Consider the following 26,790-nt stretch of genomic DNA (forward strand, 5'->3'; position numbering starts at 1 on the left):
ATTGTTCCTGCACTTCCAGCCCGCGCTCGCTGTAATTATTATTATTATAATTATTATCAAATTACAGGGTGTGGTTTGAGTGGCTCAGCGGGCAGGCAGCAGCGGGCGGCCCTGGGTCTGCTGGGAGAAGGCCGGGCCTCGGGGGCCGCACCCTGCCCGGGGCTGTCCTGGCACCCTGGGGCTGTCCTGGCACCCTGGGGTTCTCCTGGCACCCTGGGGCTGTTCTGTCACTCAGGGACTACCCCAGGGCTATCTCAACACCCCGGGACTGTCCCTGCACTCCGTCCCCTCCCTGGCAGGCAGCGTGCCCGCGGAAGGCATGGGGGATGGTCCCGGCAGGCCCTCGGCTCGCTGGGGTGATCCGGGGGGTACCCACGGGTGGGTACGCCTTGTCTCGGTGCCAGTCCGGCTCCGCAGGGTGCCTCAGGGGATGCCCACGGGTGGGTACCACTCATCCCGGCAGAGCCCGCGCCGGTAGCATCTCCCCGGCCCCACGTGCGGCTGCCCCCGCTCTCCCCCCCCGGGGGTCCCGGGGCGCCGGGAGGCGGCGGCAGAGCCGCACCGGAGCCATTTTGCGCCGCCGCCGCCCGCTCTGGCTCCCGGGGAAAATCCACCGCCGTGTCTTGGCGGCGCCGCGGCGGCCCCGCTCCGCTCCCGCCGCTCCGCGCCCGCCCGCGCTGCACTGCGGGGCCGCCGCCACTCGCATGCTGCCGCCCGCCGCGCTCCCACGCGCGGGGCGCCGGCCCGGGCCGAGCCGGGACCAGCCGAGCCCAACCGAGCCGGGCCGGGAGCAGCCGGGCCGGGGGCGGCCGCGCCGGGCCGTCGGGGAACCGCCCGGGAGCCGCCGGAGGATGTAGGAGGCGGGAGCGGGGTAAGAGCGGCGGGGGCGGCCCCGGTGCCGGGGATAGCGCGGTGCCCAGCGCAGAGCGGGGGCCGGTCCCCGGGGTCCGCCGTGCCCAGCGGGGGGTGCGGGGACGCGGTCCCGGGGGTCCGCGGTGCTCAGTGCGGAGGGGGGCTCTCACCAACGAGGCACCGGAGCCGTGCGGAACCGGCCCCGCGGGAACGGGACGTGTCACCTGCGGACCCCTCCGGCCCCGCCGAGCGGGTGTCCGGGGGTGAACCGGGGAGGGTGGTCCGGGGGATGGCCGGGGGCGTCTCACCGGTACCATGGCGCTCAGCTCCGCCAGGATTCCCCAGTGGGTGGGGGAGTGGGGGTGCCAGCGGGCGTCCCCATCTCCTGCTGCCCGAGGCACTGGGGAGAGAGGCACAGCCCGCAGCCTCTCCAGCCTCCCCTGGATGGCGGCGCCAGCCATCCTGCGTTCTCCCACTGCGGAGGGCTCGGGGCAGGCCCAGGACCCCTCCCCACCCGATGGGCTCCCCCTCCCCATCCTGCCGGGGGGGGCGGCGAGGACCATGCCCGGCCGGGTGCTGAGCTGTGCCCATCACCGTGCATCTAGGCGCCATGGTCCCAGCCAGCCTGGCAGGCAAGCAGAGCTTCGGCGGCCCCTGTCCGGGTGCTCCCTCTTGCTGCTGCCTTCCTTCCTCCAGACTGTTGGGATTTCTTGGAGGAGTCGGTCTGGTCTCTCCATCCTGTGCCAAACCTGCAGAGCAAGTTGGTGCTGGGACTGCTGGTCTCTCTCCATCCTGTGACATCCAGCCCCTCATGTCACCTCCCTCGCGGGGTCCAGGGCTGTGCTGCCCACAGCAGATCCCTGCTTGTCCCCTGGCCAGGAAGAGGGGACAGAGCCTGGCTGGTGGGTGTTGGTTATCCCTGTGGGAATCCAGGCTGGGAGCAGAGAGCCTTCCTTGGTGTAAATGGAGCAGGATCCAGTCAGCAGTGCAGATTCTCCTTTAGGAAATGGATGTAATTTTTGTCTTTCTGTTTCTCACCCCCCCGTGCTCCACTGTTCCCCCCTGAATGCATCCATGGCTCCCAGCCCTTGAGGACTCTGTCTGTGCAGGGATGGAGCAGGGGAAGGCCACTGGGAGATGGGCATGGCTGCAAGGAGCATGTCAGCCCTTTCAAGCATTATTACAGCTCCAGCAGGGCTGGGAATGCAAAAATAGCCATCAAAGTGACCGTGGAACATCCGAGCCTGGAGGGGCCCCTTTTGGCTGTTGGTGTGAGCCAACTTTGGGGCTGCCCTTGGTGTTGTTACCTCACTGAGCCAGGGCACCAGGATCAGCTCCAGGCATCCCTGCTCTGGGGAATGGGGTGACAAAACCGTGATGTCCCCCTCCAAGCCTGGGTGAGATGGTGCCGAGCTTGGTGCCAAATCTCCCTCCTGAGTGCCAAGGCTTGTGCCACGTGGGCTTGGAGGTGCAGCCCCCAGCCCCCTCAGTCCTCCTGCTGGGCCTGGCTCCCAGCAGCTTGGGCAAGGCTCGGGATGAGTGGATGGTGTTGGGAAGCCCAGGCTGGGGGTGTCTGGGGGGGCCCTTCCTTCAGCCTCCCCATCAGTGGCTCAGAGGCAGAGCAGTGCCAGGACCTGTGGGATGCAGAGCCTGTGTGGGTGGCTGGTGGCTGTGCTGGTGTGGGTGTCCCCAGCTCTGCCCATCCTCAAGGGCAGGGTCAGGCCCCGTGCTGGGGTCTCATGCCCAGGTGGAGCTGCTGCGGTGGGGGCTGGGGCTCCAGATCCAGGTTTTGCAGACGCTCGCATCTCTCCAGCAAGCTGAGCCGAAACCCTGGATCCCACCCAGCCAGAAATTTGGATCTGGAGCCAAAGGTGACTCTTGGCCCTTATTGCCAACACGGGCGAAGCTAAAATCTGGATCTGAGCAGAAACAGGAGGAGCCTGGATCCAGCGCAGGGGCTGAATGTGTGGCTTGTGCTCCTTCTGGCCATCAAATTGGATTTCCTGAAATAGCCTGTTGAAGACCAGAGCCCAGCAGGGACCGAATGACAGGTCACCAGGGGTGTGGAAGCCCCATCACGATCCTGGCTGCCTGCTTCAAGACGTTGGCAGCCAGCAATAATAGTAATATACGGTGCCATTGCCGGGAGAGCGCAGCGCTGGAGAGCTAAGAATAGCAGGCGAGACGTGCCAGCAGAGGGGGACTCTGGGGCGGGCGGGGGCCGGGGCTGCGGCTGGACGTGCCCCGGGGGACACCCCTGCCGTGGGGTGGCAGCTCCTCCCAGCGGGAGGACATGCAGGTGGCACAGGGCATGGCAGGTGCTGCGGAGGGCAAGGGGAGGGGGATGTGGAGAGCGGTGCCTGGTGCTGCAGAGCCTGGGTAGTGCCCCTTCAGCTTGGCCTCTGGGCTTTGCCATCCCCAGGAACCAGGGGTAAAGCCTGCTCTGATGAAGTGGACTTCAGACCTTGGCCATCTCAATGGCCCTGTCATGCCTGGTCCCTCTAGGAGGGACCCTCTGGAAAGCCACGGACAGGGCAGACAGCTCAGCACTCCGCACTCACCTCCTCCAAACCAGGCAGGATTGAGCCCCTTCTGCTCACCCTGTCCTGCCCAGCAGCTCATTCCCAAGGCTGCACAGTGTCACTGGCAGGGGACAGAGAGGGCCTGGCCACCACAGGTCCAAAGGCTGGGCTCTCTGTCAGCTGCCACAGCACGTGGCAGAGGAGCAAGTGCCCATCGTATGAAGGAGAATTAATTTGTACCTTCTCCATTTCTGCAGGGCCAGGGGTGCTGCAGCACCCCGTGCCCCCCTCCCACAGGCAGCTGTGCTCCTGCAGTGCCTGTGTCAGTGCCTCTGCAACCTGCCCTCAATCTTAATTAGATTTTCCACGTCGCCCCCCAGCTCACTCCTCCCCAAATGCTGGAGCAGGAAGAAGCCATGACATGGTTTCTAATCAGCTTCTGAATTCAGATCCCTCTTGGCTGTTTTTGGAGACTCCCCTCAGCCTTTGTTTGGTGCTGCCTGAGCACGGTCTGCTCTGTGGCTCCCCTTGAAGCCAGCACCCCTGGGATCAAGTGGCTCAGCAGCTGGGACACCCTTGGAAACACGCTCATGTTTGGTGACAGCAACTTGAGGAACATCCCCAGCACCTGCCAAACCCATCAGAGAGGCAGCCTGCCCGCTGTCCCCAGCTCCAGCGGGCACTGTGGCTCTGCCAAGCACTGGGCACCACTGCTGTGCTTCCCTGGGGTTCATTCTGCATCTCTCCCTGGTGTCTGTGCAGCCGGTGTGGGAGCTGGGCACGGTGCCCCATGGCCGGTCCCGGTGTGGCTCCGCTGCAGCCAGTGCCGTGCCAGGTTTGGCTCTGCCTCCAGCACCCAGACCTTGTCAGCAGCGAGTTGTGGCTCTGAGCAAAGCCAGGGGATGCAAACAGTTCCCAGTGCTGCCATGCCCCAATTAATAGCCTGTGAATCACGGTGCTGCTGGAAGAGCAGATGTTTGCGGCGTGGTTGCCAGAGCTCAGTGTTTCACCCGGAGTCTGCTTGGCCTTAAATTGGCAGCTCTGGGCAGCGGGTGGTGATGGGGCCTTGCTGCCTGCCTGGCCCTCTCCTGCAGGAGGATCAGGAGATGTTTGGGCTGGGAATCAGCTGAAGTTTTTGGTGGGCAGAGGGAAGGGGGAGAACAGCCTGTCTGTGGGCATGTGGGGGTGCTGTGTTGGAGTGAGCAGACTACAAAAACTGAAGGTATCGAGTCCCGTTGTGACAGGACCTGCTGATTTCCCATTCTTGGGGAACCTCTCATCTTCCCAAAGGGATGCAGGTGCTGTGGTGGCACAGTGGCTGCTGGGGCACTTGTTTGGGAGTGTTGAATGGTTGGTACTGGGGAAACACTGTATGCCTTGGAAGTGGCTATCTCTGCTGTGGTTGGTGTCCCCAGACGTGGGGTTGGGGTGAGACCCCGTGGTGGTTGATGCACCCCAGCTTGGTGCTGTCTGTGCAGCTGAGCTGAGGCATGGCCTCAGCTTTCATGTTTTGTGTCATGACACCCATCTGCCTCAGGCTCCCCTGGGCCCTCTCTGGGTGGGGACACACTGGGGACAGCCCCATGGTAGGGGAACCACATGGTTCCCCTGCAGCAGGTGTGTGTGGGGAGCTGCTGGGGGCGAGGGCAGCACTCAGGTGCCTGTGGGGTGCACTGGAGTGTGTGGGGTGGGGCACGTGGGACGCTGGGAGTGGGAGCAGCCAGGTGCACGTGGCCATGTGCAGTGATACAGAGCTGCTGAGTGTCCATCTGTGTGTGCAGGGTCCTGTCCATCTATCCATCCATCCATCCATCCATCCATCCATCCATCCATCCATCCATCCATCCATCCGTGTGTGGGGCTGTGTGTCCATCTGTGTGTGTGTGTAGGGTTGTGTGTCCATCTGTCTGTGCAAGGTCCTGTCCATCCATCAGTGTGTGGTGCCACGTGTCCATCTGTGTGTGCAGGGCTCTGTGTCTGTCCATCCATCCATCAGTGTGTGGGGCTGTTTGTCCATCTGTGTGTGCAGAGTCCTGTCCATCCATCAGTGTGTGGGGTCGCGTGTCTGTCTGGCCGTGCAGGGCCGGCTGTCCATCCATCCGTCAGCCTGCGGGGCTGTGTGTCCATCTGGCCGTGCCGGGTGTCCGTCCATCGGTCGGCCTGCAGGGCTGTGTGTCCGTCTGGCCGTGCGGGTCTGTGCGTGGGCGTGCGGCGCTGCCGGCGTGGGCAGCCCCTTCCCGGGGGTGCGTGTCGGTGCGCGGGGGTGGCCGAGCGCGCCGGGGAGCGCGCGTGGGTGTGTCCCCAGCGCGCGGGGGCGACGGCTCCGCCACCGCCTCTCGCCGGCTGCGAGGTGCCGGTGCCGGTGTCGGCACCCGGAGCGTGGCCGCCGCCGCCGCCGCCGCCGCGCTGCCGTGGGTGGCCGTGACCCCGGGGACGCCTCCGGCCTCGCTGCGCGGCCTGGCCGCGGCATGGGCAGCCCGCGGGGAATTTGCAGGATCAGAGGGAATCTAGCCGCCGTGCCGCGGCCATCCTCCGGCTCCCGCCGAGCCCAGGCCGGCAACTTCATGGCTTAGCAGCGGCGGCGGGTGAGTGGGGTGGTGGGTGGGAGGGGAGAGGGCCTGGCTGCGTGCAGGGGGCTCCGTGCCTTGCAGAGCCCCAGTCCTGGGAGAGCCCTGCTTGGTGCCCAGCTGTGCCAGTTCAGCGAGCTCCCCCGGCCCGGGCAGAGCGGGAGCCCCCGGGCAGCTCACAGCCCTAACCCTTTCCTGGCCAAATCCTCCTCCCTGGCAGCCACGTTCTTGCCTCGGTGTGCAGCCTGTGGCTCCCGGCCAGCCCTCGCTCAGACGAGCCTCGGCACAGCCTTGAAGCTCGCCCGACTGGGATGGGGAGATCCCAGCCCCGAGGCCTCTGCTCCCGTTTCCTGCAGAGCTGGGCTGGGGTCTGTGTGTGCTGCAGGGGGTGTGTGCTGGGGCTGGGGGCTGTGTGTGCTGCAGGGGGTGTGTGCTGGGGCTGGGGGCTGGGAGCCGTGAGCATTGGGGGAGGGGATGTGCTGAGTGGGGGCTGTTCACTGGGGGTGTGGGGAGCAGGGCAGGGCTGCCCCTCTGTGTATGCGACGGACAGGGTCCCCTCTGTGTGTCTGTGTGTCTGTGTGTCTGTGTGTCGGTCCGTGGATGGAGCCGGGGAGCCCCAGCTCTGCCTGCCAGACGGCCCCGCTGCCGGGGAGCGGCACAGCCGGTGCCGACATCTGTGCTTCGAGCCCTGCCTGTCTTCAGTTGGCTCCTTGGCACAGTCACAGTGGCAGTTGGGTCCCTCCATACCTCTCCGTGGATTCCCCCACCACCCTGCCTCTCTGTGACACAAACCTGAATCTCTGCTGTGCTTTCTTGGAGGAGAAACTGAGGCAGGAGGGAGGGAAGCGGCAGAGCCCTCTCCCGATCCCTGTCATCCTGAGGCTTGATCCCGTGCCTCACCCTGGCTTTTTTTTTCCTGCCAAGTGGTGCCAAGAGCCGGGAGGAGTGAGGGCGTCCTGGGACACAGCTCCCGGCTGGGTTTGCCCGGGGCCCTGGAGCCGCCCAGCTCCTCCTGCCGCTGTCTGGCACAGCCCTGGCCTGGGGCTGCCACAGGGGCTGCTGGCGGGGCCACCAGTGGCACGTGTTGTTGGGCACTGTGGTGACACTGGTGGCAGTGGTGGCCATGGTGGCAGTGGTGGTAATGGTGGCCATGGTGGCCGTGGTGGCAGTGGTGTCTGTAGTGGCTGTGGCAGTGATGCTCGTGGTGGGAGTTTATCATGGTGAGAGTTTCTAGTGGAGGCCATGGTGGCGGTGGTGCCACGGCAATGGCAGTGGTGGCCATAGTGGCAGTGGTGGCCGTGCTGGTGGCGGTGGTGGCGCTGGCCGTGGTGGCGCTGGCCGTGGTGGCGCTGGCGGCGGGCGCTGTCCGCGGTGCTGATCCCCGGCCCCACGCTGCGAGTCCGAACCGCAGCACGAACCGGCGGCGGTCCCGACCCTCGCACCCCCGGGGCTGCCCACCGGTGAGGCTCGGGGTCCCCCCGCTTCCCTGGGGACGTTCTGCCCTGCCCCTGACCTTTGATGTGCGGCAGCTCCAGACAGGGCTGGTGGGACGGGAACAGCGCGGAGCTGTGTGCCCGTCACCCCCGCGCTGTGCCCGTCACACACACCCTGCCCGCCGGGCTGGGCACAGCCTCCCCTCCACGGGCGCTTCTGATCGTCCCGCCGGGCAGGTCGGACAGGGACGGGCTGGAGAGCGGGACCGGCCAGGGCAGGGCGCGTGGGGACATGGGACATCAAGGCTCCATCACTCCCTGCCGGGTTTGGGACAGCCAGGGAGGGGCTGCCAGGCTGGCACAGGTTGGCTGAGGTGGAGCGCCTGGGGCAGCGCTGCTGGTTGGTGACACTGGGCTCACCTCGGCCCCCCAGAACCGTGTCCCCAACCGCAGTGCCGGTGTCACTGCTCCCAGAACAAAATGTCAACCCATGCAAATGAGACTGCGGGAGCGGCTGATTGAAGGGCCCTGCCCCGCCCCGGAGTTGCAATCAAATATGCAAATGGCTCCCGAGGAGGCTAGTGAAGGCTATTAATAGCGGGGATGAGGCTGGGAGAAAGCGTGGTGTTCCTGAGGGAATGAGCCTGGGGATGAGCTGGTTCTGCGTGTCCCTCTGCCCAGCGTGTCCCTCTGCAATGCCTGGGCAGGTGACAGGTAGTCCCTGCAGGGAGCCCGTGGGCACCAGGGATTGCTTTGGCCACCATACCCTTTGAAGGGCAAGTGCTGCCCGTGTGCCCACTGCCCAGCATCCACAGGGAAACCCAGAGGGAAAATCACAGCAGCTGAAACCCCTGGGCTGAGATTTCAGCCCTGGGGAGTCCAGCCAGGAGGGATGAGGTGCCCAGTGGGACCTGGTCTCTGCTGGGGGGGTTCCTGTGGCTCAGCCTGGACAGGGAGCTCGGCCCAGGGCAGCTGTCACCGTGCTGGGGGAGGGATGGAGGGGCTCCCTCCCACCCCCCACCCTTCACCCTGCGCTTCCACACCCCCCTCCCTCTCCTGGTTTCCCTCTGTTGCCATTGAGACATTTGATGTCCCTCTCCTCCCAGCTCCAGTATGAGCACAAGGCACTGGTGGGAACCACATTGTCCCCAGTGTCCCCCAGACAGCTCAGGGGTCTCGGTGTGCTTGGCCTCTGCTGCAGCCCCTCCACCCCATCTCTTGGGTTTTGGGCTCCAGGAACCGTTTGACCTTTTTATAGAAAATTGCGGATGTCAGGCTGGAGTCAACAGTAACTAATTATTTAAAATCTGAAACTGGAATAATTAGCCCAATTAACAGTCTCAGGTGACGTCTGATTCCATCTGATAATGGCCCAAGGAAGAGGGAAAGTAATTAACCTGTCAGCCTGACATTTGTAGGTCAGCATCGGCTCCTCATGATGTTGGGGTGGGCACAGGGGTATTTTGGGGGGGTCCCATCTGTCTTGCTGCAGAGTGTCTGCACCTTTGGGGGGTCTCAGTGCAGGGAGGGGGCTGTGGGTGAGCCCAGGTGGTACCTGTGGGAAATGGGCTGGGGGGACGGGGTGCTGGGCAGGGGCTGAGTGTCCCCCAGAAATGCCAGAGCCATTGGTGAGGCAGCACCTGTGGGCCTTTAAGGTTGCTGTGGAAACGGGGCTGCTCGTTACCAGGAGGAGCCTCCTGCTTTCCAGGCAGGGCCCCCATCCCTGCAGGAGGGGATCCCCAGCCCGGGCACCTGAGACTGCACAGACCCCCGTGCCTGTGAGGGACATGGTGAGGGCATGGCTGTACACGGGCAGGAGGGTGGCTTTGGGTGGCATGAACCCCTCAGCCCAGCTTGCCCTTGGCATGGCCGGTGGTGCCAGGTAGGGCTGGGCATGCCTGGACACACCTGGACACAGCTGGACCCACATGGACACGTATGGACACACGTCCATCCTGACCTGCCCGTGCCCCTTGGGGGCCTTGTCCTCACACCTCAGCTGGCACATGGACCCAGCCTGGCACTGGGGCAGTGCTGGCTGCCCCCTGGCAAGGCACGGGGCCCACGGGGAGCAGAGTGTGCCCAGGCACAGCCCCCGGCCACGGCCCGGTGCCACGCTCGGCTCTTGGAGTTTTAATGAGGTAAATTGTATAAAAAGCTTCGTTTGCCCTAAATGCCCATCCCTGCGTGAAGCTGCTGCAGCACAGCCCGGGCACACCCCTGGAGCTGGGCAGGGGGCTCCGGGGCTGGGCACACGCTCCCGGGCTGGGCACGTGGCAGCGGCAGGAGGAGGAGGAGGAGGACGAAGGCGGTTTAGCACATTTGCAATCATTTCCCTCCTCCCCCCCAAGTTTACAGCTTAGCTCAGCGGCTTATCAGCCTCCAATCTCATTAAATCAGGCAAATTGTAGCATCTGATATTTTATGGAGATTAAGGTGTGCGCCCAGACTCTATAATTATCGGCAAAGATGTATTTACAATACCTTGTTGCTAGTAAACAAAAAATAACTTCAGATCAAAGCTCTCTTACAGGGGAATAAATCTGCCCATCGAGCCCCGCTGTGGAGCACGGCAGGGAGACACCCGGGGTGGGTGGGCAACACGGGGGGACCCGGGGGGGCCGTTCCGGGGATGTCCCCGGTCCCACGTGGCTGCTGTGAGTCCCCTGTGCTGGATCCATCCCCAGGGTCTCCCTTGCTGGCATCTCCCTGGTTGCACCCACCCCTCCGGCCGCGGCTCCAGCGGGGATTTCCACCGCAGGGACCTCCCTGCTGAGACGAGTCCAGGATTTATCGGCACATGTGCGTTGCCCCTGGATTCCTCACGGCGGTGGCAGCGCTGCGGATTACCGATGTGGTGACGCTGGTTTATTGCTGCCTGAAGTGGATTTATCCGTGCGGCAGGGCCCGGGCTCGCAGCTGGTGTAAATCACCACGGCACGGCTGGCAGGAGCCTCGGGGCTGTGGCTGCATCCTTGGCATTCCAGCCTCCCTGGGGGTTTCGTGGCCGGGCTCCCCACTGCACCATCCGCTCCACACCACAGATCAGCCGCCCCTTCTCCATCTCACTCTTGTGCCCACTGAAACGAGAATAAAATGGTGATAATGCTGCAGACGTCCTCTGGAAAGGGCTCTGAGGCAGATGAAAAGCCCTACTTAGGAGTGAGGCCATTATTATTAATAACTTGGAGCGAGGCTGTAAATTCAGCCGACACAGCTATTATGGGAAATGAACCTGCTCCCGTGCTGGATCACAGGTGTGGGATGGGGATGGGCACGGGAGAGCAGGGCTGGATGGCCCCGTGGCTGCTGCTGGGCCGTGTCCACAGCTGGGGCAGCAGGGCCAGAGGGGGCAAAACCACTTGACTCCCTCTGGGCTCTCTGGGATGATTTATTGGCTTTTCTGGGAAGCTGGAGGTGTGAGAGAGGGATCCTGGGGCACAGGTCTCCTCCCAGCAGGAAAGGAAGTGGCTGAGCTTTGCAACAAGGCTGAGACCTGGCCCAAGCTCGGTTCAGGGGTGACGTAGGGTGTGAGGAGCATGGGCAGAGCTGGGTGCTGGGAGAGGCCAGGGTGGTGCAGCTGGCCTGAGGCTGGGCTGGGCAGGACCCTCCGTGGCCATCCTGGGCTGACTGTGCCCGTCTGAGGAGCATCCAGGGCAGCATCACACCTTGGCAATGGTTGCATTAAAACAAAAATAACTCGGTGCCATTCAGTGCCCAGCGCCTGCAGCCAGGTCAGAAAAAGGCAAAGCTGCCGTGGCTCCCACTCCATCGGGATGACTTCACCTCCAGCACTGCTACCCCTGAGCAGGGCAGCCCCGGGGCCGGCGGGGGCCCAGGGTGGCAGAGCTGGGCATGGAGGGGGTGTGAGTGCCACGAGATGCCACACGGGTGTCACGGGGGTGCAGAGCACGGCCATGGGCTCGTGGTGCTGCCTGTACCCGGCTCGGGAGCTTCTGCGGGGGAACGAGCTTTGATATAAATATCTTTTTGCTCAGCACACGACCTACTTTCCAGACAATGCCATTAGCCTCCCGACTCCCTCATTCATCTTCTGCCGTCCTCCCCCAGCCCTCCCTGCGCTGGCACCCGTGCCAGCACAGCACACAGGCCATGGAGGGGTGAGCCAGGATGGGCACCTGGCTCGGTGGCACCCTGGGGACCCTGTGCTGGCCTTGGGGACATCCAGCAGCCCCGTTGTCACAGCTGTTGCTGCCTGTCGTCTGCCCCTGCTCTGGCTTGGTCGAGGGTGGCTGGGTCCCCTTGGGGGTTTCTCCATCCCATCCCACAGGATACTCAGATCTGCCTCCTCCCTCTGCCTCCAGCCCCATTGCCTGCAAAGTCCATGGCCTGGGTGGCAAATGGCCCCATCCAGGGACATCCTCAGGCAGGCACGGCCTCGCTGGGTACATCCTGGTCAGGGCAGAGGGGAGCACAGTGAAGCAGCCATGCACTGGCTCAGGGCTGGCCCAGGGGCAGCATGTGGGGTCAGAGACCCTCCTGAGCCCCCCCCCGAGCTGGGGCTGGGCTCACACACGTGGTTCATCTGAGGATGATCCTGCAGGAGCTCCACGTGCTGGCAGAGGCTGTGCTGTGCCGTTGGCAGCAGTAGGTGGCTGGTGGGATTAGGGGCAGGTTGGGCAGAGGGTGCCCAGTCCCACTGCCATGACAATGCCCAGCCCCTCTGGCTCGTGGGGATGGCTCTGACACCAGTTTTCCCCCAGGAGCTGGGAACATCTCTCCAGGCCCACCACCTGCACACCTCCGTGCACCCCTGGGATGAGCCCCCGCTCCTCCCCTGCAGCTAAAATTAAATATTCAATTTGTATTGCTGGTAAATCCTGCAAATCTCTTTTATCTCTAAGCTGTTGTAGCAGGAATATCAGTGGTGTAATCTCCATGGGGGCTCGTCCCCCTGCCCTTCACAGCTCCCTGGCTTGGACCATGCTCCCTTTTCCCCACATTTCTCTCTGGGATGCTTCTGGGTGGTGGAGCAGGTCTCCAGTGCCAGCAGCAGATCTCCCCATGGCACCCATTCTGAGGGTGCTGCTGGCTTTGGGGACAAGGGTGTGCATGGTCCCCAAATTGTGATGGCTCTTGGCCCAGGTGATCCAGGTGGTCCCACCAGGGCATCCCCCACACCTACTGTGTCCTCACTCAGCAGCCATGCCCCCCCTCCCCGTGCTCTGTCCCTGCACTAAGAGCATTGTACAGAATTATGTATTTAAATATTTAGGTTTTCATCAGCTTTGCAAATTAAGCCCATCCATTAAAGCGGCAGTTTGGGTCCTCTGCTGGCAAGCTGGGCTGTGCCATGCCTCGGGCTGGCTGTGCTCATCCCAGCCCTGGCCCCAGGGGATGCAGCCTGGGAATGGGACGTGATGGCCCGGAGCATCCCTGCTGGCACAGGGACCAGGGCTCTGCTTCCTCCCCATTCCTGGAAACTCCGGCCCCTGCGGGCCCCTGGGAGGGGGAGGTGCCTTGAAGGGAACCGGTTGGGATTAGTGTTATTTGGGTTGGAGCAGAGAGTGCCTCGTGCCGGGGAAAGCAGGATGAGGAGCAACTCTGGTGACAGGTGAGAGCCCCTGCTCAGCCAAGCCCCTGGCAGGAGCAGAGCAGGGATGGCAGTGCCAGCCTGCTGGGGGCTCGGTGGGACTGAAGCTGGGCATGGAAGGGGCAGCCTGCCCAGGGGCTTGGAGGAAATGGGCAGGAGATGGCCAGAGCTGTCACCGCTGCCACGCTCAGCGCTAAGGCTGTGCTGCTCCCAGCTCACCAAAGAGGCTTTGGAGTGATCCCTGGCTTAAGTCATTACCCAGCATGGCTGGGGAGTAAGTGGCTCTTTAAGCCTCGGCAGCCTGGCCTAGCTGGTGGCTCCATGTGGGTGGGAGGGAAAAATGGGGGTGATGGGGAAATGGGGTTCATCCAGCACCGCTGCCAGCTGGAGCCCCTGGCACAACAGCAGGGCCTGAGGGGGCTGCCATGGCCCCCAGTGCCTCTGGCACCAGCAGATCTAACTCGTGGGAGCTGCTGGAGCCCACCTGGGGCACCCCAGGTGCCTGAAGTGCCCATGGGAATGTGGGCAGAGCCCCCAGGGTGAGCACAGCACAGCACAGGGGGTGTCCCTGCCTGTCCCTTCCCTTCCCTGCAGATGAACAGCAGTCTGTGGTCTCTCCCTGGCGTCACCTGCATGTCCCCCTTTCCCACCAAGCCCTGGAGGCACCACAGGAGCTGCTGGCTGCTGCTGGCCCCAGGCAGTGTGGGCAGATGTCGAGTGTGTCCGTGGGAGGGGAGCTGTCCGTGGGCATCACCGGTGATGGGTGCTCATCCGCGCGCCTCAGTGCCCACAATCCCTGTGCCAGCTGCCATGGGCTGGGGTCCCTGGAGCCCTGCCTGGCCTGGGGGTCCCTCCATGGGGGTCTCCCAGCTCAGCTGGTTGTGCTCCTGATGCTCTGACTGTGGGGTTCCACCTCTGGCAGTCAATGTGTGCCATGTCCTGGCTCCTGTGGGCAGGATGAGCGCTGCTGCAGGGCTGAGGGGTCTGGAGGTGCCTGTGCCATGGGGCTGCTGGCTTCTCACCCCTGCCAGCCCTCCCTCTGCATGCTGCCATGGCCCATTCTCTGTGCCACCTCTTTCCTTCTCAGCCAGCTGCTTGGCATCTTGCTGCCAGGCCCAGGTGTTCCCCATCTTAAAGGGCTTTTGAAGATGTGGCTCTTCCACCAAGATCTGGTTTGGGCTTTGCAGGGATGGAATGCCAGACTCCTTTCTCCTTCTCAGCCAGCTTCCTGGCATCTTGCTGCCAGGCCCAGGTGTTCCCCATCTTAAAGGACTTTGGAAGATGTGGCTCTTCCACCACGATCTGGTTTGGGCTTTGCAGGGATGGAATGCCAGACTCCTTTCTCCGCTGGCTTTGCCTTGGCAGCTCCAGGATGCTCCAGCTCCTTTGCACACCCAGCACAGCAGCACAGCTCTTGCCCCCTGAGAATGAGGTCTGAGGCCAGGGTGGGTGGTCCTGGGCTGTGTGTGCAGTGCAGGGAGGGGGTTCCTGCTCCCCCGAGGTGGCAGCAGGCAGAGTCAGCGGTGTTGTGGCGGGAAGTCCCAGCGCTGGCGGCCGTGCCGGGATCCCTGGCAGCTGGGCGCCTCGTGGCCGTATTTCCTCGCTCTGCTCCAGGAGTAATTGCTCAGATGGGGACGTGGGGCAACTCCCATCCCTCTCCCGGCATGGTAATGAGTGAAGAAGACTCAAAGACAAATGGCTCATTAAGAAGCAGTGCTGCATTGCAGGATTTTTCATCCCACCAACCGCTGCATCAGCAGAGGCAGCACCTCTCGCGCTTGCTCTCCCAGCCCTGGAGAAGGAGCTGTCAGGCAGCTGGGGCTGGTGCCAAAATTAATCATGTGCTTAATAATGTGCCCAGCCCATCCAAAGGCCTGTCCTCAGCCTCCCAGCTCTGGAGCAGGGCAGCTGTGCTGGACTGGAGCCCTGGGGCACCGTGGATTTGGGGTTGGTGCCTGGGAGGTGCCCGTGCTCGGGGAGAAGGGATGTGTCAGGGCAGGGCTGGGCCAGGGGAGATGCCCCCAGCCTCGGGGTGCTAGAGCCTCTCAGTTATGCTGGGGTGCCTGGATCCTCCAGATTTTTGGGGGTGCTAGATCCCCCCAGACCCATCGGGGTCCCAGCCAGCTGTGCTGGCTTCTGTGGCCTTCCCAGTGGCCTCAGTAAACACTTCCTGCTCCACTCATATTTGCAAATCCTCAGCTTGTGTTCGTCTTTCATGACTTTTAACAAATCTTGCCTCATCCCTTTTTTCCAGCGGTGCCCAGTTGGATCCTGCCCCTCACAGCCCTCTGCAGGCAGTGCCTGCCTGCAGCTGCTCTGCTTTCTTTTATTAACAGTAATTGGTTTTGATTTCCTGATTGCAGCCAGTGTATTTTCTGTGATCTTTGCATCCTGCTCACACTGTTTTCTTCTTTCCCTTCTCCTCATTCCCTTATCCTTTTTCCCCTTCCCCCTTTTCTATTGCCTTTTCCTCTCTTTTTTCCCCTTTCCTTTCCTATTCCCTTTCCCTTTCTTCACCTTTCCCCTTTCTCTTCTAAATTAGGCGATCTCTTACTAAGCCCCTCTTTTTTTTCCTCCAGACTGAGTAAATTTTACTAATTCAGTCTCATAAAATAACAGAGCAATTAGTAATAAAATAAAATGTTTGCTTTCCACAATCCTTCTCACTTACAACGAGCAGGGAAAGAGTAAATAGATTAAAAGCACGGTGGAAACGACCTGGCGGTATTCCATATTTATTTTCTTCCGACGACCGTAGATCAAATTTGTTCAGCCCCTAAGTGGGAAAACCACTTTATTTTATTTTTTTCCCCGGCTCCAGCTCGCTCACGCTGCGTGTTTGTTCTCTCCCGCTTTCATCCCAAGCCATAAAGGTCCCCAGCAGGACCCAAGCTGGCAGAACCTCGCATTAATTTGCAGAGTAGAGCAGAACGGGCCGAGCTCGCACCTCTCCCGGGCTGGAAGGTGGAAAAAAAGTCCCTTTGGTGGCGCTGGAAAGGCGGGGTGGCGGGAGGAGGCTTTGTGGAGCGAGCGGCCGGAGCCGGAGCAAATGAAAGTCGATGGCGAGGTGGCCGCTGGGCCGGCTCTGGCACCCGCTGGCAGGAGATTGCATAACAGGATGGGACTGGGGATGGTTTTGGGGCTAAACTGAGTGAAACACGTGGCCGTGGCCGTGCGGAGCTGTCCCCGTTGCTGTGCTGGTGTGGGGCGGCCTCAGGGGAGGATGGAAGGCTGGGCTGATAAAAAATACACAGGGAGGTGGCTCAGGCTGGTTTTGGGGGGGAACACCCTTGCTCTGGTTTCATCCCCGTCCTGTTCCTCCCCCAGAGCCTGCTGCCCCAGGGATTCCCAGCGTGGAGGAGCTGCTGCTGGTGAGACCATGAGGACAGCATCCCCCTGAGCGCCGGGCGGTGAGTGCCACCAGCAGCCTCCACTGGCACCCCAGCATGGGCTGCCCATGGTGGGGCTGCTGGGGAAGGGCAGGGGGCCAGGACCCCCTGAGGGCAGGGCCACCAACCCCAGCTCTTGGGGTTAGACCTGGAGGTGTTGGAAAACCCAGCCTTGCCCTGTGTCAGGGCGGTTTGCCAGACCCAGACATTGTAGTGGGGTTTTGTTGTCCTCTCGCATCCCCGCTGGTGTTCCTGGAGCTGGAGGAAAGATGGGAGGATCCAGGGAAGCTCAGGCTCCTGGGGGGTCTGCCCTGAATCCCTGCAGCCCTGGGCCTCAGCACGGTGCTGCCTCCAAGGCAGGGATCTCATGGGGCAGCTGCTGGGAAGTGGAGCTGCCTCTGCCAAGGGCTCCCATGGGAAATTAAGCAGGAGGCTGAGTTTCAGGATGGCCTGGAGCACCAGGGACTACGGGCCCCTCTCCTCCCTGTGCTGACCCTGGCAATGGGGAGAGACATCAGAGGGAGGTGGTGATGGGGAGCCACTGGTGGGCGTTTCTCCAGGGCTGGAAGCAATAAAGGCGAGGAGTGAGTTATTTGTAATGGTAATTATGCTCTTCCAGTTTATCCTAGCACATAATTGTGTGGGCGGTAGGTTCCCACTGGTGGTAATTACCCTGGTGTTAAATGGCACAAAATTCAGCTGGGCTGGGTTTTTCCCCCTTGACTTAAATCTGTGCTTTGGTGGCACAAATCCTTCCATCCCAAGGGCTGCTCAGTGCATTGGCCTTTGGAGGGACACAGCTCCAGCTCCCGGCCACCTGCCCGTGAGCCACACTCTGGGCAGCCTGCCCCAGTCCCCCTGCCAGCCTGCCCACACTGGGACAGGGGAGAGGAGTGGGCTCTCTCATCATGGCACGTGGCCATTCCTGCTGGCACATGGAATGGGGATCCTGCTCTGTACCGCCCGTTCTGAGCCCCACAGGTCTCTCCCGACCTTTTCTCCATCCCGAGGTTGCCCTCGGAGCCTGGCTGGTCCCTGGGCAGGGCATAGACGCCTGTGTCCCTTGGTGAGCTGGGACATGGATCCTCCACCGCGGCATGTCCCCACCCGCTGCCGGCGCTCCACAGGTGCGGGGGAGCTGCGGCGCTGCCTCGCCCGCGGTTCCGGCTTTGTTGAATTCCTGCACCTGCCGAGCACAAAAGCCCGGCGGGCTCGTGCTGACAGGCTCCGCAGATATTTTGACTCCTTCTTGCCGCCGCGGCAGCAATATTTGGATCAGCTGAGAGCTTCCCTCCCCGAGCAGGAGATGATAGCTCATCCCGCGGAGGCAGAGCTGGGCTGGGAGCCTGTTTGTCTGTCCTTCCATCCTGCTGCTCGATCCCAGGCCAGGGAGGCAGCTCCATCCCACGCTGCTGCTCCTGCTCCTCGCAGCAGCTGTCTCAGGAGGGGAGAGGATTCATCTGTGCCAGCTGCACCTTCCGCTCAGCAATTAGGGAGCCTTGTTAGAGCAGGAGCGGGATCTGAGGATGGGGAGCAGTGCAAGATGGAGCATCCAGCCTCGAAGAAGCTGGGAAGGAAGGTGATGGCAGATGTGTTGCCAGGGCCCTCTCTGCTGCTCAGGGCCACAACACCATCGCTGCCCGCCCCCACACTCCTCGGGGACCCCCAGTTGCTCTCTCCTCCAAGGCTGCTTGGGGACACAACCCCCTCCCACCAGCCCTGGCTCTCCCAGTGTCCCTTGTTTCCAGTCTCCGTGGTCAAATCCCCAGGTGCCACAGGGAGTGTCCCACGGTCACCTTTCCCTGCAGCCAGTCTGGGAGATGTGCTGCCTGCAGCACCCTGCCCAAATATGACAACAAGAACGTTAACGATGCCTGTTAATTAGCCGAGATACTCTGGAGAATAAGTAATTTCCTCATTTAGAGTCCAGCCAAAGACAGAGCCTTTGAGGGACTGCAAGGCACACAAACCTTCATGGGTGCAGGCAGCTCAGCCTTGGCTGGCACAGGCTCAGCCTAGCTCAACGCTGTCCATCCTCCTGCTTTGCCCTGGGGCTGCCCCTCACACAGCACAGCCACCTCTGCTGCTGGCTCCCCATCCAGAGGGCTTGCAGGGCAGGAGAGCCCTGGACCGTGGGTCTCCATGTGGGGCTGGATGGAGACATCAGAGCGTGGCCCCCCCGCGCCCCGCGGCAGCTCATTAGCGGCGCTGTGAATCGCAACGGCTGAAAAACTCAGCCAGAGCCGCTTTCTAATGGAGAAACACTTCATAATATTTGGTGTTGGAGAAGAAAACAAGGATCTGCTGATGGCAGCATGTCCTCCCTCGCCGTCTGCAGGCCCTGCTGCCTGCATCGCTGCTGGCAGCACCTTCTCCTTCCCACTGCCCCCTCCGAGCACCTGAGCTGGGGGTAACCCCAGGTGCCCGGCTTGGGCACTGTGCTCCTGTCACCACATGGAAAGCCAGGATTCTGGCACTTCCCAGGGCTGAATCTTGTCCTGGAAGCTCTCCAGCCTTCTCAGCCGGTTCCTGTGAGGTAGCCCCCAATGTTCTTCTGGTTGTGGGGGTGCAGAGGAGGTCTTGACACTGTTCTTGTCCTTGTCCCCACAGATGAGCCCTCAGGGGCATCCCGGCAAGATGCCGAGGCTATGGGGTGGGTGCTGATATGATGAAGGGCTACCATGGGGAGCGTAGCCAGACACAGCCCTCCTCCGGCCACCGCTGCCGCTGCATCCCTGAGAACTGCGAGCATCCCGCCGACTACATCCCGCACGGCCCCGAGGGCCGGCCGCCCTACCTGCTCAGCCCCAACGAGCCGTGTTCCCTGGAGCATCCCTACTGCCCGGCGCGGAGCCCCGGCGCGGGCAGCGAGTGCCCGGGCGGGCCCCTGAGCGAGCCGCCCTCCGCCAGCGCCAGCAGCACCTTCCCGAGGATGCATCACGCGCAGCAGCCCTACGACTCCTGCGACGAATGCATGGCGACCGCCCACCCTGCCAGCAAGATCAACCGCCTGCCCCCCACGCTGCTGGACCAGTTCGAGAAGCAGCTGCCGCTGCACCACGACGGCTTCCACACGCTGCAGTACCCCCGGGCCGGCGGCGCCGAGCCCCGCAGCGAGAGCCCCAGCCGCATCCGCCACCTCGTCCACTCCGTCCAGAAGCTCTTCGCCAAGTCCCACTCCCTGGAGGCGCCGGCCAAGCGGGACTACAACGGCGCCAAGATGGACGGCCGCGGGGACGGCTACCACCACCACCACCACCACCACCATCACCACCACCACCACCAGTCCCGCCACGGCAAGCGCAGCAAGAGCAAGGACCGTAAGGTGGACTCCCGGCACCGGTCCAAGATGTTGGGCTGGTGGAGCTCCGATGACAACCTGGACAGCGACAGCAGCTACATGGTGTCCGGCCGGCACGCCGCCGACCAGGGCACCCAGTACTGCGTGGACGCTCCCGAAAGTGCCTTCAGAGACTTGACCTTGAAGAGTCTAAAGGGCGGCGGGGAAGGAAAATGCCTGGCCTGTGCCGGCATGTCCATGTCTCTGGACGGCCAGACGCTCAAGAGGAGTGCCTGGCACACCATGACCGTCAGCCAGGCCCGTGAAGCCTATCCCAGCGCCGGCGGCACCGAGAAGACCTTGATGCTTCAGGATGCAAAGGCCAAAGACCGAGCGTACCAGTACCTGCAGGTGAGGGGCTGGGCAGGGAGAAGGGATTGGGGCTGACTGTGCTGTGGGGCGAGCCAGGGCTGGGACTCTCCAACCAGCAGCCTGGGGTGCTGTGAGGATGCTCCAGCTCTGTTCCGTGTCCCCAGCACCTGTGCCCCATTCCCATGGTCCTGTGCCAGTCCCCGATGTCCCCTTGAAGCCCATCTGCTGCCTCCTGCCCTGTGCCGCTTTTGGGGTCAGATCAGCTCTGTCAGCTCAGGGCCACCAGCAGCCCCTGTGCCTGCTCCCTTCTCACTGCTTTTATCCTGCCTGTGTGTCTGGCTGGGTGCCACTGCCTGCCTCATCACTGGGCTCCCTTCTAGGTCACCCCCCTTCCAATTAAAAGCTAATTAACTCTTCTCTCCCTTTCCTGGGGGAAGGAGACAGGGAGCAGCAATGCTGTGCTGGCCAGGGGTGGGGGTGGCCGGGGTCTGTCTCTGCTGGCAACAGGGGCATTGGGGCAGGGTGCCAGCCCCATCACCCTGGCTGGGGACCCCAGGGGACACCGTCCCCCTGCCACTGCCCTATAAGGACCCCGTGGTGCTGGCGTCAGCAGCACGTGGTGGCACTGGTGCCCGATACGTCAGGCGGGTGCTGCCCTGGCATGGGTGGGATTTGGCCCAGACGGTCCTGCCAGAGGGGCTGTGAGGTGGGAGCTGCTGCGTCGCTCTACATTGTGGGAATGGGGAGCTGTGCCTGTTAGGAGGGATCTGCTCTCCTGGATTTTGGGGCTTTCCAAAAGGGTCAGAGCCCCCAGGGTCTGTCCCTGCAGCTCTGGGGTGCATGGGGATGACAGGGGAGCCGGGCACACGTGCTGGATTTGGGCTGGATTTGGGCTGGCACGTGGCCTGGCTCTGCATCCCACCTGTGGGACTCCGGCCACCACGTCCTCCCAACGCTTGCCTCCTGCTCCAGGTGCCGCAGGACGAGTGGAGCGGGTACCCGGCGGGCAAGGACGGGGAGATCCCGTGCCGGCGGATGCGCAGCGGCAGCTACATCAAGGCCATGGGCGACGAGGACAGCGCCGACTCGGACATCAGCTCCAAAGTGCTGCCCAGGGCGGCCACGCGGCGAGACAGCTACCGCCGCTCCTCCAGCGCCGACCAGGCCAGGACCAAGTAAGGGCTGCTGCCTCCCAGCCCCATCCCAGCTCTGCAGGCAGCAGCAGGGCCATGGGCCAGGGCTCTCTGGGAGGACAAGTGGCACATCCCTGCTCACGGCATTGTCCCCACTTGCAGCACCATCCCTGCTCACAGCACTGTCCCCGCTCACAGCTGCAGTCCCCAGGGCAGCAGCACCCAGCCCTGTCCCTGCTCTCTGTCAGGGCACTGGGGGGGTCATGGCTATGCTGGGCTTTTGGGGGGGACCTGCTGCTGCAGCCACATGCAGGCTGTGGGGAGAAGAGGCATGTTCAAAGGGGGATGAGTGAGACATGCTCCAGTCCTTGTAGGTGACAGGTTTGGGGGCAGTGAGGAGTGGGGACAGCAGCAGTGGCCAGCGGGAGGATCGCTGCGGCTGCATTTCCAAATGCTCTGCTGGAATGTGTTGCTTTTGGTGCGATCCCTTCTATTCCCACTGTCTCTCATTAGGTTTGCAAGTAGGCACTATTCTGATTCATATATCTGTAACTGTCCCAGCTGCTGCACGCCACCGCGAATGCTCCCGCGGGGACAGAGCTACGGGCGCTCCTTCACCACCGGCCAGGTACGTTCTGTGGCTCCGGTTCCACGGGGCAGGCTGGGGCAGGGATGTCGCTCTGAGCATCCCCTGCCCTGGCTCAGCCTCACCCACCGCTCTCCCCAGATCAACGACGAGCTCAACCACCAGTTTGAGGCCGTCTGCGAGTCGGTGTTCGGCGAGGTGGAGTCGCAGGCTGTGGAGGCGCTGGACCTGCCCGGCTGCTTCCGCATGCGGAGCCACAGCTACCTGCGGGCCATCCAGGCGGGCTGCTCCCAGGACGACGACTGTCTCTCACTCTTCTCCATGTCGGCCCCTCCTGGGCCGCCCATCACCAGCAGCATCCTGAAGCCCAGCACTTGTGAGTCCTGGGGGGTGGTGAGGGTTTGGCCGCGTGAGGGAACCCCCACATGTCCCTGCCTGCTCACCTGGGCACCTGCCAAGGGCTGCTGCTGCCCTCCTCCTGGCCCTTGACCCCTGTATTGCCCAGGAGAGGGTGGGAGCATCCTGCTTGTCACCCAGCCCCAGTCAGGGGGGTGCTCTGTGTCCCCAGCACCCATTTGCCATCCCTTCCTTCTGCCCCTTGCTGGGTCCTGCAGCAATGTGGCCAGTGTGGGTCTGGGGTGTTTTCCAATCCCAAAAACTGGTCAAACAGCCCCTCTGGACTCTGGCCAATATCTAACCCAGCTTATGGGCAAACCCTGTGGGGCCATGATCCCCATGCTGTGGGAGGAGACGGGCAGCATTCCCCGGGGTCCCCGTTCGTGGCGGGAAATGAGCAAGTGTCTGTGTTTTCACGTGCCTTTTCATCCTGCGCCTCTCCCACCACAGCCTTCAGTTACAGAAAAGCTCCACCTCCCATCCCTCCAGGAACCAAAGCCAAACCTCTCATCTCCGTCACGGCGCAGAGCAGCACCGAGTCCACCCACGAGAGCTACCTGCCCAGCGAGGTCGCCCGCAGCCCCGCCTGGTCCAAAGATGCCGCGGCCCGCTGCAACTCGGCCGAGAGCCTGGAGAGCTCCAAGGTGACGGCCGTGGCCCTCGACCTGCCCCCGGTCCAGCCCCGTGCCGCTCCCAAGCCCTCCACACTCATCATCAAGGCCATCCCAGGCCGGGAGGAGCTGCGGAGCTTGGCTCGCCAGCGGAAGTGGCGTCCCTCCATCGGCGTGCAGGTGGGCTCCGCTCCTCCCTGCGGGCTGCCCGAGCGGTGTGGGCGATGCTGAGCCGCCACGCTGTGTTTTGGGGCTGCCCTCCAGCTCTCTCTCTGCCCCTCGGCAGGTTGAGGCCGTCTCTGACTCAGATACGGAGAGCCGGAGCCAGAGGGAGTTCCACTCCATCGGGGTGCAGGTGGAGGAGGACAAAAGGTACCACATGGCTGGACTGGACTGAGACCTGCCACACTCACTGCACCGGGGCATTGGGTTCCCAGGGGCTTCCTGCACACCACTGCTACCCCACAGCACCTTTTCCCTCTCCCCTCTGGCTGAAATCCCAGAGCTCAGCACCATCACCATCCCAGGCTAGCTGCCCCCACCTGAGGCAGGATTTGGTCTTTCCTTTGTCCTCTCTGCTGCCCAGGGAAGGGGCTACCCTATTCCTGCCCTGTGCTGGGTCTCCTCTGCTGGGCTCAGCCCTTAGCTTTGAGCCCACGCCAGGTGCAGGTGAACCTTTGGGCATTTCTGTAGCTAACCATGACATTTTGGCTGGGATGGGAACGCCAGGTGTGCCAGAACCTGCATGGCCTGCGGGAGGGGAGCTCTGGCATTGTGCCCATGCAGCCTGGTGCTCCTCTCCATCCCCAGTCCAGCACTGGTAGCCATGGAAACAGGCTGAGAGCAGAGGAGATGAGGGACTGGCAGATCGCAGCTGCTCAGGGTTGCACCTGTGGCCCTGAATGCTCTGGGATCCACCCTGGCATCCCCAGCCCCATCCTACCTGTGGGTGTCCCTCACCTTGCCCCTGCCACTGTCATACCCGAGAGGGGTGATTTATTAAAAAAATATGGATATTGATCTAGTACTGATATCCAGCTGTGGTGGACAAAACTCTCTAACAGTTTAAGGTTAGAAAGTGTGTGTTTATTGTGGGATAGCTCCCAAATACACGCTGTGATTTACAGGTGATTACAGAGCCCTTTTATCTGTACAAGCATTGAATACCCAAAATACAAATGCATATTCATTACTTGGGGGCATCCCATTTCCCATATGGTAATTAGTTCAAACGCCATTAACCATGAGTAGTTTGTGCCTTGAAATGGGTCGGTGGTCCTTTTCATGGGGAGGGGTCCCAAAATGAGGAAGTCAATGAAGTCTTCCTCCTTCTGACCTTTCTACCTTTTCAGTGCAAACATGACAAATGAACCCTTGGTAGGACTCCCATTCCCTGTCTCCAATTGGTTTCAGAACAGAGGAGGCCACAATTGTCTTATGTTTCTAAAGCCATTTATCAGTTTCTATATTCTTCATTATAAACCCAGCTAACCAAACATTGTGTTGACAAGCAATCAATTATCAGTTAACTACTAACTCTTAACTTCATCAAGGCCCACCCATTTATTTTAATTAACTCCAATAAAGCCGATCTCTAACTAAAACCTTAACTCCTCTAAAACCTCTAAATTCCTTTAAGTTTCTGTCTCAGGATCCTCACGCTCTCCCTGTCTCCTCAGGCGAGCGCGCTTCAAGCGCTCCAACAGCGTGACAGCGGGAGTGCAGGCGGACCTGGAGCTCGAGGGCTTCACCGGCCTGGCCGTGGCCACCGAGGACAAAGCCCTGCAGTTCGGGCGGCCCTTCCAGCGGCACTCCTCGGAGCCCGAGTCGGGCCGGCAGTACGCCGTGTACAAGACGGTGCACACGCAGGGGCAGTGGGCGTACCGCGAGGATTACCAGCTGCAGTACGACACGGTGGAGGTGCCCCGGCGGGACGCCTGGATCGAGCGGGGCTCCCGCAGCCTCCCCGACTCCGGCCGCGCCTCCCCGTGCCACCGCGACGGGGAGTGGTTCATCAAACTGCTGCAGGCAGAGGTGGAGAAGATGGAGGGCTGGTGCCAGCAGATGGAGAGGGAGGCGGAGGACTATGACCTGCCCGAGGAGAGTGAGTCTGGTGGGGTGTCACAGCAAAGGGAGAGGCTGGGGATCCTGCAGAGTTGGGGGGCACAGTCATTGTCCTGCAGTGCTCCCACCTTAGAGCATCTTCCCTGCCAAGGCTAAAGGTTGGGTGAGGGCAAGAAACACTGGGAAAGCCTCTGGAGCTAAAGGGATAGGAAGGAGAGAAGTGACACGGTGTGTTGGAGGGCTCTGAGCTGCCTGTGACTGTCTGCTCTTCCCCCCAGTCCTGGAGAAGATCCGGAGCGCGGTGGGCAGTGCCCAGCTCCTCATGTCCCAGAAGGTGCAGCAGTTCTACCGCCTCTGCCAGCAGAACATGGTGAGTGTGGGCAGGGCAGGGGTGCCAGGGGTCAGCAGGGCTGGGGAGGGGGTGTCTCATACTCTCAGTCAGTGACTGTGGACCACCGTGGAGGAGAGCTGAACGTAGAGCCCCCAGCACAGGGGGCTGGGATGGCCCCATGGCCAGCAGAGCCAATGTCCCACTGATGGATGAGGATGGCACTCTGTCCCTCTGTCCCCACAGGATCCCAACGCATTCCCTGTGCCCACCTTCCAAGACCTGGCTGGCTTCTGGGACCTCCTGCAGCTCTCCATTGAGGACGTCAGCATGAAGTTTGGGGAGCTCCAGCAGCTCAAGGCCAATGGGTGGAAGATCATGGAGCCCAAGGTGAGGGCAGGACTCTGCCACTGACATTTGTACCTGTCACCTCTTCCTCCCTCCTCATCCCCAAGCACTTTGCATGTGCTTGCACCCAAACCACTGCTGGGCTCTCACTGGTGACTGCTTTTAGCAAACCCTCGAAAAACAGAGCTGGGAAAACGAAGGCTAGAGAAGGGCTGTTCTCCCACTGATGTATCCCAGCAAAGGGCCAGGCAGGGTCCTGGCACGGGATGGATAAATTCATGTGCAGCCCTGCCTTAAACCCTGTGGGAGGGTCTATGGAGCCTCTCACCGTGGCTTGAGCCTCCTGGGATGCCCATTCCTGGGAGGTCCCAGCCTGAAGCCCTTGTTGTCTGTGCAGGAGGAGAAGAAGGTGCCTCCCCCGATACCAAAGAAGCCGCCGCGCTCCAAGGTGCACCCGGTGAAGGAGCGCTCCCTGGACTCGGTGGACCGGCAGCGGCAGGAGGCCCGCAAGCGGCTCCTGGCAGCCAAGCGAGCCGCCTCCTTCCGCCAGAGCTCGGCCACTGAGAGCGCGGACAGCATCGAGATCTACATCCCCGAGGCGCAGACCCGGCTGTGACCGCAGCCTCCGCTTTTCTACCCGGACTGGACGGCGCGGCCGTAGCTCACTGTGATGGGGGGCCGCGGGGACACCCTGGGGCAGCTCTTGGCCCCACTCACAGCTTCTCTCTTTTCTATCTTAGCCCTTTCGTGGATCCGACGGCGGGTGAACGCAAAGCCCGGTTCTGCCCCGTCCCCTTGCCCCCCCTTCCCGCCCGCATGCCCCTGCCAGCCTCTCCTGGGGTCCGGGGCTCTCCCTCCCTCTGCCCTCCCTGGGGCTGTGTCCCAGCTTTCTGTCCCCTTCCCACTCCCCAGCCCTTCTGCACACCCGCCCCTGCATCCCAACCCAAAGAGAGGTGACCTTCAGCGCCCGGCCCCGCCGGGCTGGAGGGGAGGGGGCTGCAGGCAGGCCCCCCCGCCTCTCTGTACTCAGTGCAATCCCCTGGTGTGTGGCGGGACGGGCCCCCAGCCCCTGCCCGGCCACAGCCCCCAGCCCTGCCCTGCCGGCACGAGGCTTTGGGACGCGCTGGGGACAAAGGAGTCCCCTCGCTGCTCCCCCCGCCCGCGGCTCAGGTGCCGTGGGGACCCAGGGCTCCCTCCCCTATATACATATATAAATATAACCCAAGGAATAAACCAGAAACTACACGTGACCAGCGCTGTGTCCTGCCTGGTGGGACGGGCCAGAGCAGCAGAGGCCCCCGGTCACGGCGAGCCGCCCCGCTTCCCTCGCACGGAGCATCGCCACGCGCTTCTCC

The 26,790-nt window shown here is 62.4% G+C and overlaps 1 protein-coding gene across 1 annotated transcript; it reads left to right on the forward strand.

The window, feature by feature from the left end:
* Positions 1-756: 756 nt before the first annotated feature.
* DLGAP3 (DLG associated protein 3) lies at positions 757-26,051 on the forward strand (the record flags this gene model as incomplete). The annotated part of the gene is made up of 12 exons (XM_084222650.1): positions 757-871; positions 16,256-16,338; positions 18,928-20,008; positions 20,942-21,144; positions 21,664-21,730; positions 21,830-22,064; positions 22,535-22,875; positions 22,982-23,067; positions 24,375-24,799; positions 25,038-25,129; positions 25,334-25,477; positions 25,833-26,051. Exons 3-12 carry the CDS (start codon positions 18,983-18,985, stop codon positions 26,049-26,051), a joined length of 2,838 nt encoding a protein of 945 aa, XP_084078776.1. The 5' UTR covers positions 757-871; positions 16,256-16,338; positions 18,928-18,982.
* Between the last annotated feature and the right edge of the window lie 739 nt (positions 26,052-26,790).

The sequence above is a fragment of the Fringilla coelebs genome (assembly GCF_963513975.1).
Source record: "Fringilla coelebs genome assembly, chromosome: 28".
In the NCBI taxonomy this organism is placed as follows: domain Eukaryota; kingdom Metazoa; phylum Chordata; class Aves; order Passeriformes; family Fringillidae; genus Fringilla; species Fringilla coelebs.